Source organism: Macrobrachium nipponense, chromosome 30 (genome assembly GCF_015104395.2).
Source record: "Macrobrachium nipponense isolate FS-2020 chromosome 30, ASM1510439v2, whole genome shotgun sequence".
In the NCBI taxonomy this organism is placed as follows: Eukaryota; Metazoa; Arthropoda; class Malacostraca; order Decapoda; family Palaemonidae; genus Macrobrachium; species Macrobrachium nipponense.
This window is the reverse complement of record NC_087218.1, coordinates 31763580-31777314: the sequence shown is the minus strand read 5'-3', so window position 1 is coordinate 31777314 and position 13735 is coordinate 31763580. Positions and strand designations below refer to the sequence as shown.

The 13735-nt window shown below is 38.9% G+C and overlaps 1 protein-coding gene across 1 annotated transcript in view; it reads left to right on the top strand.

Moving 5' to 3' along the window:
* The window catches only part of LOC135202102 (gamma-tubulin complex component 5-like), a 348462-nt gene that overhangs the window by 190066 nt on the left and 144661 nt on the right, over positions 1 to 13735 (top strand). Inside the window, exon 7 of the mRNA XM_064231354.1 lies at positions 8753 to 8885. Coding sequence (XP_064087424.1) covers positions 8753 to 8885 — 133 coding nt within the window. The remainder of the gene's footprint in view (positions 1 to 8752; positions 8886 to 13735) is intronic.

Genomic DNA, 13735 nt, shown 5'->3' with positions numbered 1-13735 from the left:
TAAGTACAAAATTCATATCTGAGTATTTTAATTACAATAATCATTCCATTTCTCTCTTTTAAACTACTGTAAGGACAACTCTCTCTCTCTCTCTCTCTCTCTCTCTTCTCTCTCTCTCTCTCTCTCTCTCTCTCTCTCTCTCTTCTCCACAAGATACTTGTTATACATTTGGTGTTTCTATTTCTTCCTTTTATCTCTCTCGCTCTCAGCAAAAGAATTGATAGACAGACAAACATAATTGCACAGTCCTCTCTTTTCTTTCTCTTCTCTGGAGAAATATATGTATTTATGGGAGGGGGAAAAAGTTGCCTACAGCGTTCATTTCAATCTATTGAAACCTAAGGAGTTATTCTCACTCTCTCTCTCTCTCTCTCTCTCTCTCTCTCTCTCTCTCTCTCTCTCTCTCTCTTGTATTTTAATGAAAATATACAGTAATTTGTGAATACACAGTGTTGCACATGAAAAAAAGTAAATTAGTGATAATTTTAGAGATACGGCCCTAAGAAAAATTGCAAATTAGTAGTGAAATTTTCCCTGTGGACATGTTTTCAAGAACGTCGTTCCGGCTTACGACGATTTTCGGGTTACGACGCGTCTTAAGAATGGAACCCCCGTCGTAACCCGGGGACCGCCTGTACTTTTAAACCTCTGGTACATAGTTTTGCGTTAATATGAAATTCACAAGTATTAAATTCATGGTGTTTTCAGAGTTGAATACTCACAAACTGTTTATTGCCTCAAAGTAATTTCTAAATGTTTTGTCATTCTTTAGGCTAAATGCTGGGCAACTTATGTCCATTTTTTTTACCTAGACTTCTTGTGAGTTGCTTGTATAGTTTTGTCATGAAAAGTAAATCATGTAGCTTTTGTTAGGCCCAGCTTTTACATCAGTGTTGTTTAGGGGTGGGCGATTCACTGGACGTCGTTAAACAATTGCCTTAAAAGTAATTCGTGGATGTTCGTCATTCATAGGCATTTTGTGAGCTACCATTATAGTTTTGTCCTGAAAAGTAATTCCTCTTATCTTATGCCATTTCTTTAGGCCAAAACTTTTATATCGATGATGTTTGCAGTTCACCCCCCACGTATTCGCAGATGTTGTATACCAGACCACCCACGAATAGTTAAAACCCGCAAATACTTGAACCCCCTCTAAAAATGCTTATAACTGCCCATCATGAAAGTTCAAATACCAAGTGTGTTCCTTGAATAACATCCTACTTCAAATATTCCTTAAATTACTATCCTATTACTATATTAATCTTTGAGATTATATTATTAGTAAATATATTATTAAATATAATTTCAAAGTCATCATAAATATTTTACCATTAAAAATAAATGTATGCAGCCAATAACACACCCACACAGAGAGAGAGAGAGAGAGAGAGAGAGAGAGAGAGAGAGAGAGAGAGAGAGAGAGAGAGAGCATTGAATTGGGACCTTCATATATATATCTGACCATCAAGAGTGAAATTATGAATTATTCCTGAGACAGAATAATAATGAAAAGAGAGAGAGAGAGAGAGAGAGAGAGAGAGAGAGAGAGAGAGAGAGAGAGAGAGAGAGAGAGAGAGAGAGAGAGAGAGAGAAACTTCTTACGATATCAAAAGATTGAAATGAACGTCTTTGGGCAACATTCCTTCCCCTCTGCCAATTTGTATATCATACTGTCATTTACTCCTTTCTCAAAATGGATAAAAAGACTGGGAAGGGAATTGCTATTTCTTTTACTAATCCTTTTAATCCTTTTAATATTTGAAAAATAGTTATGTAAATCATTTATTTATCGTACTACAAAACAAATACGTTCAGTCCCCGGTTATCGGCGGACTTGGTTAACAGTTAAATGGTTTTATGGGGCTAGAAATTGGCAATTTGTGGCACCATAATGGGCAGAGTTTTAGTTATCGGCGCCATAAATTTGTGTGTATGGTGTTTTTACGTTGCATGGAACCAGTGGTTATTCAGTAACTGGACCAACGGCTTCACGTGACTTCCGAACCACGTTGAGAGTGAACTTCTATCACCAGAAATACACATCTCTGACTCCTCAATGGAATGCTCGAGAATCAAACTCACGGCCACCACTCCACCATAAGGTGCTGATAGTAGAATTATGGTGCCATAACATACCTAAAGGAAACGCCATTAAACGAAACTCGGCGCCATATGCGGCATAAATCACCGAGTTTCAGTTAATGGCGGTTTTCGCTTATCAGCACCCTATCGAGAATGGCACCCCTGCCGATAACCAGGGATGCCTGTAAACATACGTAAGTAAAAGAGAGAGAGAGAGAGAGAGAGAGAGAGAGAGAGAAATTTTATTGTTATTGTTTAATCTCATTAAAATTAATATTATTTGAAAATTAGTAGAGGCGGGCCGCGGTTAACGGCGCAATCACTCAGCGGCAAATCGGTTTTACGGCTCTCATAAAAAATATTCATTAAAAAAATAAGGCATTTTGAGGTATTTTTACCGCACAATTTTCTGTCAACAGCGCCGTTAGCGCCGTTATGTCTAACAAGTACATAAATTTCTAGAAATACCGTTCAGCCCATAAAGGTCATGCAAATAATATTAAAAAATTGTATTGAGAGTTATTACATAGGTATTAGGGTAAAATATATGCCTCTGACGCTGTTCTATGCCGAAAATGTAGAGTTAAATGAGTGCAAATTTAGTTATGGATGTGTTGATTTATAAATGTTCATACTTTTATGTTTAAAATGTGTATGAAAATATGTTACGTATAGGGCATTTTTATTTCTGCACAGAAATATGATACAAAGGCAGCTTTTGAACTGCCCTTCATGTTATCAAATACAATGTTTTTTCATGTTCGTTCTTGTGAGCTGCCACCTGCCGCTCTTCCGAAAATATCAAGTTGAAAAGAGTGCAAATTTAGCAATCGATGTGTCTATTTTATAAATGTTCATGCTTTTATGTTTAAAATGTGTATGAAAGTATATTACGTATAGGGTATTTTTATTTTTGTACATAAATGATACAAATTAAGGCAGCTTTTGTAACTACCCTCCACGTTGTCAGAGGATGTTTTTTCATGTTCGTTCTTGTCCGCCACTGTTCCGAGAAATGCATGGTGCTATTTTATTAATTATGCATCTTTTCCATAAATCCTTTAAAAAGTTATACATGACTTCACTGTACCCTATAATATTGTATGTATTCTCATATTATTGTATTATAAAATACTACGGCAAATCTAAGCCAGTATTCCGCGGAGCGGCCAATGTTTTGGTTTCAAATCAGCTGATGGCAAATACGAGTTTGTTTCGCCATATTTAACGCAATTCTGAGCAATTTTTCGTGCTTCTAGTTAGCATAAATGAATATCTAGATATACTACTTGACTTATATGAGACAAGGTTATTTTTCCTTATACGACTTGTTTTTAGGTGGAAATATGAATTTAATATGTCTCGTTGTGATTGTGAACTCATTTTTTTTTGCGTTAATAGATTCCGTTGGCGGCATGTTTTATTGCGTAAAAAAATTATGTGATTCTGTTCGCAATTTTCCTTTATAACATCGTAATACGAACTTTACGTTATTTATCTTATATCGGCGTGAAACCAACATTAAATGTGTTCTTTCAAGCACAGTAGTTTTGATTAAAATGATTTTATCTCTATTTTATCTATGGTTATGTTTGATGGCATACGTTTACTGGAGTTTTATCCTTGTTGCATACGTTTACTGGAGTTTTATCCTTATTTCCCGATTGAACTTTGATCTTTTGCGAATAAAGTTATTGCATTTAAGATATCTCAGTTCTATTCTACACAACGTCATTTATAACAACTATGGTAATAGTGTACTATAGTACAATGATTGAAATACAAGCCAAAAGGGTGTTATCGAATTCGGTTGTATCTAGAAATAAAAAAAGAAAAAAGTCTTTTCTCCTTCGGTTGTTCATGGCTGTACACGTTTACGCAATGAGTATAACGTTAAAACCATACTTTCATAATTCTTTTTTGCTGTTTTTGAACTTATGTAACTAGAAGATGGGATAAAGTTAGGCTATTGTAATTTGTTCTCTCATAAAATCGGATTATCGTAAGACGAATTATCATAACTTGAACACTACAGGTACCTGTACACTGTACTTATAAAACCTTATTTTATCTTTACATACTCTAGACAACCAAAGGATTAAAGCTAGGCTTTTTTCACTTTACAATATTTATAATACTATAATGTACTGTACAGTACTACTGTACAGTAAATTCCTTAGTACTATACGTACTGCATAAATATAATTTTTCTTATTGCGCCATCGCGGGATTACGGCGCTGTTTGACTGGTCAGGGCGCTGTTAACTGGTCTAGAATTTTGAAAGAAGGTGTGCGGCGGCCGTGGGCTTTAAAATCGCTTAGCGTCGAAAATCACTTAGCGTCGGCGGCCAGGAACGGATCCCCTGCCGCTAACCGAGGGCTGCCTGTACTTTAAATTATTATTTTATCAGAAAATGTAGTAGTACCCTTAAAGATATATACTACATACACTTCTAACACTTCCAGCCAAAACGGAGGGAGAGAGTTACCACTATGACATACGTATCTTGTGGGGAGAGAGAGAGAGTTATCTTATTTAAAAGAGTGAAATCAAAAGATTGTTTAGTTTCTTTAACCCTTTAACTCCAATTGGACGTATTAAACGTCGATATAAATTGTCTGTTGGGTGCCGATTGGACGTATGGTACATCGATATAAAAAATTTTTTTTTTTTAAATTCGCAGAAAAATAGTTATAGGCCTACTAGGCAAAAACTTTTGAATCACACGCCTTGGAGGATGCTGGGAGCTCAAGGATCAAGGCGTTGTTTTGTTTATAATCGTTACCCGGGCGTGCAAGCACAAATTTCTTTCTTCTCGCACTAGAAAGTATCAGCGACACATCTCAGAAATTATTTTGTTACTTTGACATAATTTTTGCACCATTTTATATTAGCCGTTACTTGGAGTATTATATATGAAAATGTGCACAATTTCATGTAGAATACAATAAAAAATAACTCATGGTTGTAACTTATATCAGTTTTGAAATATTTTCATATAAATAACAATAAGTGCCAAAATTTCAACCTTTGGTCAACTTTCACTCAACTGAAATGGTCGAAAAACACAATTGTAAGCTAAAACTCTTTCATTCTAGTAATATTCAATCATTTACCTTTATTTTGCAAGAAATTGGAAGTCTCTAGCACAATATTTCGATTTATGGTGAATTTATGAAATAAACTTTTTCCTTACGTCTGCCCGGTAACTCTTCTGAAAGAATCATAATTTTTTTTGTCCGATTGTCGTAATGTTTGTACCATTTTTAATTAGCCGTTACATAAAGTTTTATATATGAAAATGTGGACAATTTCATGTAGAATACAACTAAAAACAACCTATGGTTGTAGCTTTTATCAGTTTTGAAATATTTTCATCTAAATCATGATAAATAGAAAAAATTCGACCTTCGGTCAACTTTAACTTGACTAAAATGGTCGAAAACTGCAATTGTAAGCTACAACACAAAAAGTCTAGTAATATTCAATCAATTACCTTCATTTTGCAACAAATGGGAAGTCTCTAGCACAATATTTCAATTTATGGTGAATTTTTGAAAACGGCTTTTTTTTACGTCCGCGCATTACGAATTCATGCATCATTTTGTGATATTTTCCCTGTGTTGCCTTGATCTTTTTACAGTTATATACCAAAAAGATTGAAATTCAGTGTACAATAAAAAAAAATTAAATCCTTAGCTTTAACCGTTTTGCTCACAGCACGATTTGTATACAATCATATATGAAATTTTTTTTCGCGCTGTCATATATCCCAATATTTATATATGATAATGATAGTTTTTTCATTTCTGATGGTTGCATACTAAACTTCAGGCAATGACAAAAAAAGGAGCCAAAAATGAACTCTTAATCTTTAAAACTAAGCGTGCTGTGATTTTTTGAAAAAATATTTGTTCCGCTTCGGCGCTCACTCGCGAACACCGCCGGCATACGGGAGAAGATTTTTAAAATACTGCTACGGCGTTCAAGGGTTAAAATACAATCACATATGAATTTTGTAATTAAAGTTATATTAGTATTATTTGAAAATATTAATAAGCATATTATACATACATGTACCATAAACATTCTGTCATTTCAGTGAGAGAGAGAGAGAGAGAAAAGTTACATGAATGTTAATTGGCAACATGCTCCCCCCCCTTCCTGTCACATTACTTGACATATTTGACAGCTCAGGACCTCAGCGTAGTATCTGGATCTAAAGAGAAAGATGTGTTGTAGAATGGGTTTTTCTTCATTCTTATATGTTTTAATTTATAAACTAAAATCTTACTAATTCACTATACTAGTATTTTCTTTAATGAATTTATAATATTGCTGTTTACATTAATATTAATATTTGAATATTAGTAAATCATTTATTTATCATACAAAAAGCATACTCTAGCAAAGGGAGTGAGGAACGAAAACAAACACATATAGGTGGCTACCTTAGATTGTTATATGAACAGATATAGCTATCTGCACCTCCAAACTAAGTTCCAACAACTTGCTCTTGGTTCATACTATGTCTAGAAGTGGTGTCTAGGAGCTTCTTTTGACTTGATTTGTGGCTCTTAAGAGAGCTTCAGGAGCCTCAGTGTCCAAATAGGTACTCCTTTATAGCACTGACACTAATTTAGTGCCATAGTTTCACTACCTTCCTCTAGAGAATTTTTATTCTTCAGAACATTGACCAAGGTAGAAAGCTTCCTTTCTGGGAATTTAAAACACAGTTCTTGTTAGTCTTTCAGAACTTAAACATAGTTCTTGTAAGTCTTTCAAGAGTCTCGAAATCCAAGATAGATTTTCCTCAGTGTAGTAGCAACATCATCACATTATGTAGTAGTGCCATGGTCACCAAATGGCCTAGTTTCCTTTCATCTACTCTATGGCAATGCAAGTACATGCAGGCAGAAGTACATTCAGTACAGTGGCCAACCAAGCATCACAAACAAGATGAAGTCAGGAGATAACGATAGTTTATCTTGGACCATGGACTTCCAGAATTTGTTCAACTTCTGAAGAAGCTTGAACATGGTCTTTCTTTTATCAACTTCCTAAAGGTGGCTTTGTTCTGATCTACCTACTCATTCTACATGTATCGAAGGTGATCAGTGAGATAGATTATTCTCCTTTTATGGTGCTGTGGCACCAATGACAGTATGACACCTAACAGTTCTTGTTAGTCTTTCAGAACTTAAACACAGTTTTTGTTTGTCTTTCAAAAGTCTCAGATTCCAAGATAGACTTTCCTCATTTTGATAGCAAGCACTAAAACGGTGTAGTGTCCTTTCATCTACTCTATGGCAGTGCAGGTACAAGGGCAAGCAGAAGTACATTCAGTACAGTGGCCAACTAGACATCACAAGAAAGATGAAGTATGAACCTATGTTGCATCCGTAAACTAAATTTTCAACTCAATGTCAATGACTTGTTCGTTAGCTTCGAGTTGCCTGAGAAACCATGTCCAATGGTCATTTCTTTGACTAGGGAGATGATCAAACAAGTGTACCCCACAACTTCCTGGTGGACATCAGTATGTTTCGGGCAAGACTCAAGGGCAGGGTCATTGGTCTGTCCATTGCACTCAGGAAGAACCTGTTGGTCAAGTACATACTAGGATGGAATGTAATCATTTACATGAACATTCATCCCCTTTACTTTGGGAAGTTGCCCATAAGTCCTTTGACTCCTTTTTCCTACGAGCCTATGGTGGATACTCAGTAAGTCATGTGTTTCATCCAGCTCTTGAGGGACAGGTTGCATCTTGCTTAAGGTGTGCAGCTGTAAAGAGGTGTGTGCGGGACTGGACTCCTATCCTCCCCCCTCTTTTGGTGGACAGAGGAACAGTGAATGAGCCATCATGTACTGGACTGACGTGCATGACTGAGTATCCTATCTATAATCCAGTTTTATTTGGATTAGGGATGCAAATCCTTCTTTCTCTCTAGCAAGGAGAGAGAGGGACTGACCATAAGCAAGCCAATTAGTTATTCTTAGCTTATAGTATGTGACACTGTGGGTTCATCCAAGCCTTTTCGAATCAGGGATATTACTTTCCCTTAATTTGAAATGCCCAGAAGTCTGACAATTGAGCATCTTTTTTTATGACCAGGAAGATAGTAGTGTCCATGTGAGCCAAACCACCTGTCAGTTCAGAGATTTACTTAGAGTCCTCCCTCCAAAAGTAAGTCTCCCATATGTTAAAACCAAGAGTTTGTATTTGTGTTGAACAGAATGAAAAATTTTTAAGAATTTTTATTTTTCCTAACATGCAAACCTGAGGTCTTTACATAAAGACCTCAGGTTACATTCTCTTACCTGGGCCAAAAAGGTCAAGTGCGTAGACTTCTGCCCCTACCTTTGCTAACAGTCACCATAACCACCTTGTAAAAAGTTTAATGGCCAGATTTACAGCTTGCTGAAATTTAATCGCATATGTAAAGACTCAGGTTTGTATGGTGGGAAAAATATAAATTACTTTATAAAATTTTTCAATTTTAAGATTTTTAGAATTGAGTGTTAATGATTGAAGAGGAACCTACTGATTTTGGTATTAGTAATTGTTTCTATACTAACATCATCATAACATTCATGGCATTTGGGCGTCTTGATTTATGTAAAATGTTTTTACAGTATGTTATATTTTTATGTCATTTCTTTCAGAAACTACTTGTACATTGGTATGGCTTCTAGATGAGTTGAAACCATGGCTTTGCATTTTGTCATCTGTCTATTCAGTTCATCACACAGCACTTATAGCATATCCGGAAGATTGTCCAAGGAATTTAGTGTTAAGGTGATTGCACTCTTTTTGGTGGTAGACATTATCATGCAGAATGTCAGCACGGTATATGATTTATTTCTCTTTAAATCTGTTTTGTGATTTATATCTGAATTCATTTTAGTGTGTGGTATGACTATATATGCACATACATGTATGTTTGTGAATATTTGGTAATTCTTTGGAAGTCTTAATTTTGCTAGTCATTTTTTTCTGGTAGGACCCTTCACCTAGTCCCCATATTTTAATACTGCTCATTGTAGAGGCAATATAGGAAGTCCCTGGTTATTGGCGCGGGTTCCGTTCATGGTCAGATGCCGATAAGCGAAAACTGCCATTAACTGAAACTATGCAATTTATGGCGCTGAGTTTCGGTTAATGGGGCCTCTGTTAGGTATGTGTTATGGTGCCATAACTCTATTATCGGCACCTTATGGCACCGATAACCAAAACTTAGCCCTATATGGCGCCATAAATTGCCGATTTTATGGTTCTAGACAACCGCCATAAAACTGGATTGCCATCAACCAAGTCTGCCGTTAACTGAGGACTTCCTGTGTACCATACCATGAGTGTGAGCTCCTTGCACCATTAAAATAGAAATGAAACCTGTCTCTCTGGTCCACGGTATGTTGGGTGAAGCTCATGCTGAGGAAGAATTACATTTGTTCATGGAATAAAGATTATTGTTGCTGCTAATTTCTGTTCTTAGTACAGTAGTACCTCTGACTTCGAACTTAATCCATTCCAGAAGGCTGTTCGAAATGCGATTTGTTCAAAATATGAAGCAAATATCCCATAATAAATAAAGGGAATCAGGATAATTCATTCCAGCCAACCTAAAAAAAAAAATTAACTATTTTCACTTTTTCCTGTCATTAATGTGCTCAAAAGTTCAATTAAGTGTAAAGTAATAAAATGTTCTCATATGTCGCAAAATTTCTGACAATTTTTTTTTATGCAATTTACGAACTGTTTGGTGAAAATGGTCCATGGCCAGCTGGGTGGAGGAGGAGAGGTGGGAACCCTTTGAGGAAACCAAAATGGTTGCAGAAGGCAAAGGTTGATAACAAAATTCATATTTTACAAGGATAATTATAGGAATGGATAGTGTGCATGTCCGATTGTGAGAGAGAGTACTCGGCGTGTATGAGTGTTGACGTGTTTACTCTTGGATCTTAAGTGCAAGAAAGAGATTAATTATGCCACAATACACCAACTTACTTTTGGCAAACAGCAGAATTTAAAATGAACATTAGGATTTTGCAAACAAGTAATCAATAAAGAATGCAAGTACTATAAGAAAAGGAAAAAGAGATTAAATAATGTTTCACAAGAAGTCATTTAAACAAACAATCGAATGCATGCAGAAGTTAAACACAGCACCATTGTGTTTATTATGAAGCTGAGTTACTTTTACAATGCTAAAAAATCGTAAAAAGCAACTGTCATGGATAAGTATTTTACAGTAACAAAAAGAAGTGATTTGGGCAAATCGAGTGTAAGTGAAAGAAACGGGCGAGTAATTAACCCAGCCCTGCTGGTAAGTCAGTAGGAAGCAGAGCCCACTCTCCCACCAAATAACCCACCACCATTTCCGTCTCCTCTCTATTGTCTTACTCAGCATGCCGAATACTGGCTCAAGTAAGACTTTTCAATTACTGTATTATATTTGAATGTTGTCATGTTTTATCATTGTTAAATTTATTGTAAAATAACATTTTATTTTTTATGTTCATTGATACTGCTTTTACATATTTATAGTAAAGATTTTACTTCTCTTTGACTTCTCTCTCAATAATATCACAACACCTGATGACTTAAAATAATAATTTCCATTATTCCTGAAAAATATAAACATTCTCTCCATCTATCTCAAGTTAGCTGTGCATCACCGGATGTACTTATGATTTTGTTCATCGTTTATGCTAATTTTTTGTGAAAAGCATAATTGTTCTGACATAATACAAACCCTTGGTCCTTTACATATGGAATATACTTACAGCGGCAGCTGGACCGGTCGTAAGATTTCGAACAAGGTAGTTCGTTAGTTAACCCTTAAACGCCGAAGCGGTATTTTAAAAATCGTCTCCCATATGCCGGCATTGTAAAACAATCAAGGCAACACAGAAAATATTATCACAAAATGATGCATGAATTCGTAATGCGCGTACGTAAATAAAAGCAGTTTTAAAAAATTCACCATAAATCGAAATATTGTGCTAGAGACTTCCCGTTTGTTACAAAATGAAGGTACAGGGAGTCCCCGGGTTCGACGAGGGTTCCGTTCTTGAGACGCGTCGTAAGCCGAAAATCGTCGTAAGCCGGAACATTGTCAAAAATCCTAAGAAAACCATACTTTTAATGCTTTAGGTGCATTCAAAACTATGTAAACTGCATTCTAATTGCATTTTTCATCAAAAAAACCTTTAAATATTGATTATTTTGCATTTTTGGTGTCATATTTCATCTGTTAGATCAGCATTTGTAGGTGTCGTAACTCTGGAACATGCGTCGTAACCCTGGAACATGCCTCGTAACCCTAGAAATAATTTCTGATGAATATAATTGAAAGTCGTCGTAACCTCGGAACGTCGTAAGCCGAGACCGTCGTAACCCGGGGCCTGCCTGTAATTGATTGAATATTAGTAGACTGTAAGTTTTCCACCATTTCGGTCGAGTTAAAGTTGACCGAAGGATGAATTTTTTCTACTTATCGTTATTTATATGAAAATATTTCAAAACTGATAAAAGCTACAACCATGGGTTGTTTTTTGTTTTATTCTACATGAAATTGCTCACTTTTCCATATGTAAAACTTTATGTAACGGCTAATATAAAATGGTGCAAAAATTATGTCATAGTGACGAAATAATTTCTGAGATGTGTCGCTGATGCTTTTTAGTGCGAGAAGAAAGAAATTCGCGCTTGCGCGCCAGGGTAACGATAGTAAACAAAACAACACCTTGATCTGTGAGCTCCCAGCATCCCCCAAGGCGTGTGATTCAAAGTTTTTGCATAATAGGCCTATAACTTTTTCCGCGAATTTTTTAAAAAACTTTTGTATATCGATGTACCATACGTCCATTTGGCACCCGACAAACAATTTTCGTCGACGTTTAATATGTCCAATCGGCGTTAAAGGGTTAACTGCTTGTTTGATGGTCGGGAGTCCCGCCCAACTGGAGGGTAAACATTCACTTTGCTTTTGGCCGCCGACAGAGACAGACGTGTTGTTCGCTGCTCTCCCCACCATTGTCATTTGCTTTCGCCTTCGCTACGAAGTCTTTCTTGTGTAATTGGTATTTTTGGTAGTACTTGGAGTGTGACTGTAAGTACTTATTATTCCTTTTTTTCACTTGATTTATTGTGTTCTTGTGGTGTAATGAGCAGCCACAAGACGGAGAGACCCCCCGCCCCCCAGCCAGCCGGAGATTGTGCCCTGGTGTGGAGGGCCATAAGTGCTGGGCCTTTAGATCCCTTGAAAAGGTTGACCCTCATGAATTGTGCACTCGGTGCCGAGGGCGAGATGTGTGTCTTGGTCGGAGGAGCGGTGGGAGTGCTACGAGGGGAGGAAGGAAGCGCATAAACTGGCCAAGGTGTTGTCAGAAAGTTCTCCAGCGACACCATTGGTTATGGACACGTCTTCTTCTCTCCTTCCTCCGAGTCAGCTCCTGCTTATGGCTCCTTTCCCTTCGGGGAACATGTCGTGTTCCGCCTCTTCACTCGACCTGTCGGGTGCAAAGGAGGGGGCGCGGCACCCCGACTTGCAGTTGTACTCAGGGTCTTTCGTTCGCTCGGGGTGGAAGCTTCCCCCCCCCCCACAAACCCGACCTTTACCTCTTTAGGGGTGATTGCTGAGCGGGCGGAGACCTCGAGCAGGTCTGGCACTCGCTGGGACTTTCAGGCATGCCGAGTATTCAGGGGCTGCTGTATCACCTGGCTGCACAGGGTGCTGGTCCGGTGACACATGGCCTGATGATGTCGACGACAACAACAGTGTCGACGCTTGGGTATTCCGCTCCTCCCCACCTAGTCTACACCCAGCACGTGGCGATGGTGACCCCTACAGCTACTGTCCAGGCCCCGCTGCCATTTGTGCCTCGAGAGGAGCCGACCCCACCGCCTGGTTTCGCTGCCCTCGCCCCATCCCCTGACTGTCGGGGCCCGAAAAGTTCCCTGTTCGACCCGCCGCCAGTACCAGTCGTCGCCGCTTTGGTTCCAGATCTTGCTGTCTCCGCTCCTGCCCGTGGTGTTGTTGCTCCCACCGCAGGTCCCTCCGGACAGGTGCAGCTGGCCGGTGTTCCTTCGGCAACTGCCCCAGCTCTGTCCTGGATGGAGGACCTGACTGTGGTCCTGAGGAAGCTAATGGAGAAGAGGAAGTGGTCGTCGTCTTCTTCATCGTCGTCGTCTGCAGCCACCTCTTCCCCTTCGTCTTCCAAGGCCCAAGGGAGAAGAAGGTGGCCTCCTCCTCCCCCCCCCCCCCCCCCCCCCCCCCCCCCCCCCCCCCCCCCCCCCCCCCCCCCCCCCCCCCCCCCAAGAAGTCTCGTTCAGAGACCTCTAAGGGTCTGTCCCACTCCGGTGGGGCAGTTGGGGCTTCCGCAGGTCCTCCTGTTCCCTCGTAAATGGGGCCCGTCCCTCCTTCCGCAAGGAAGAAGAAGAAGGGGACTGGAGGAGTACCGGCTACCATCGGTACCTCTTCTCCTGGTGCCAGAGGCACTGCCTCGGCATTGGGAACCATCTCGGCCGCTCGTTCGCAAGAAGTACCGAGTGTACGGTCGCCCGCGGGTGACCGCGCAGCCAGGGTCCAGACCGCTGAGCCTGCTCACCGGCAGGACCCAGGCACGGGGAGGAAGACTGGTGGC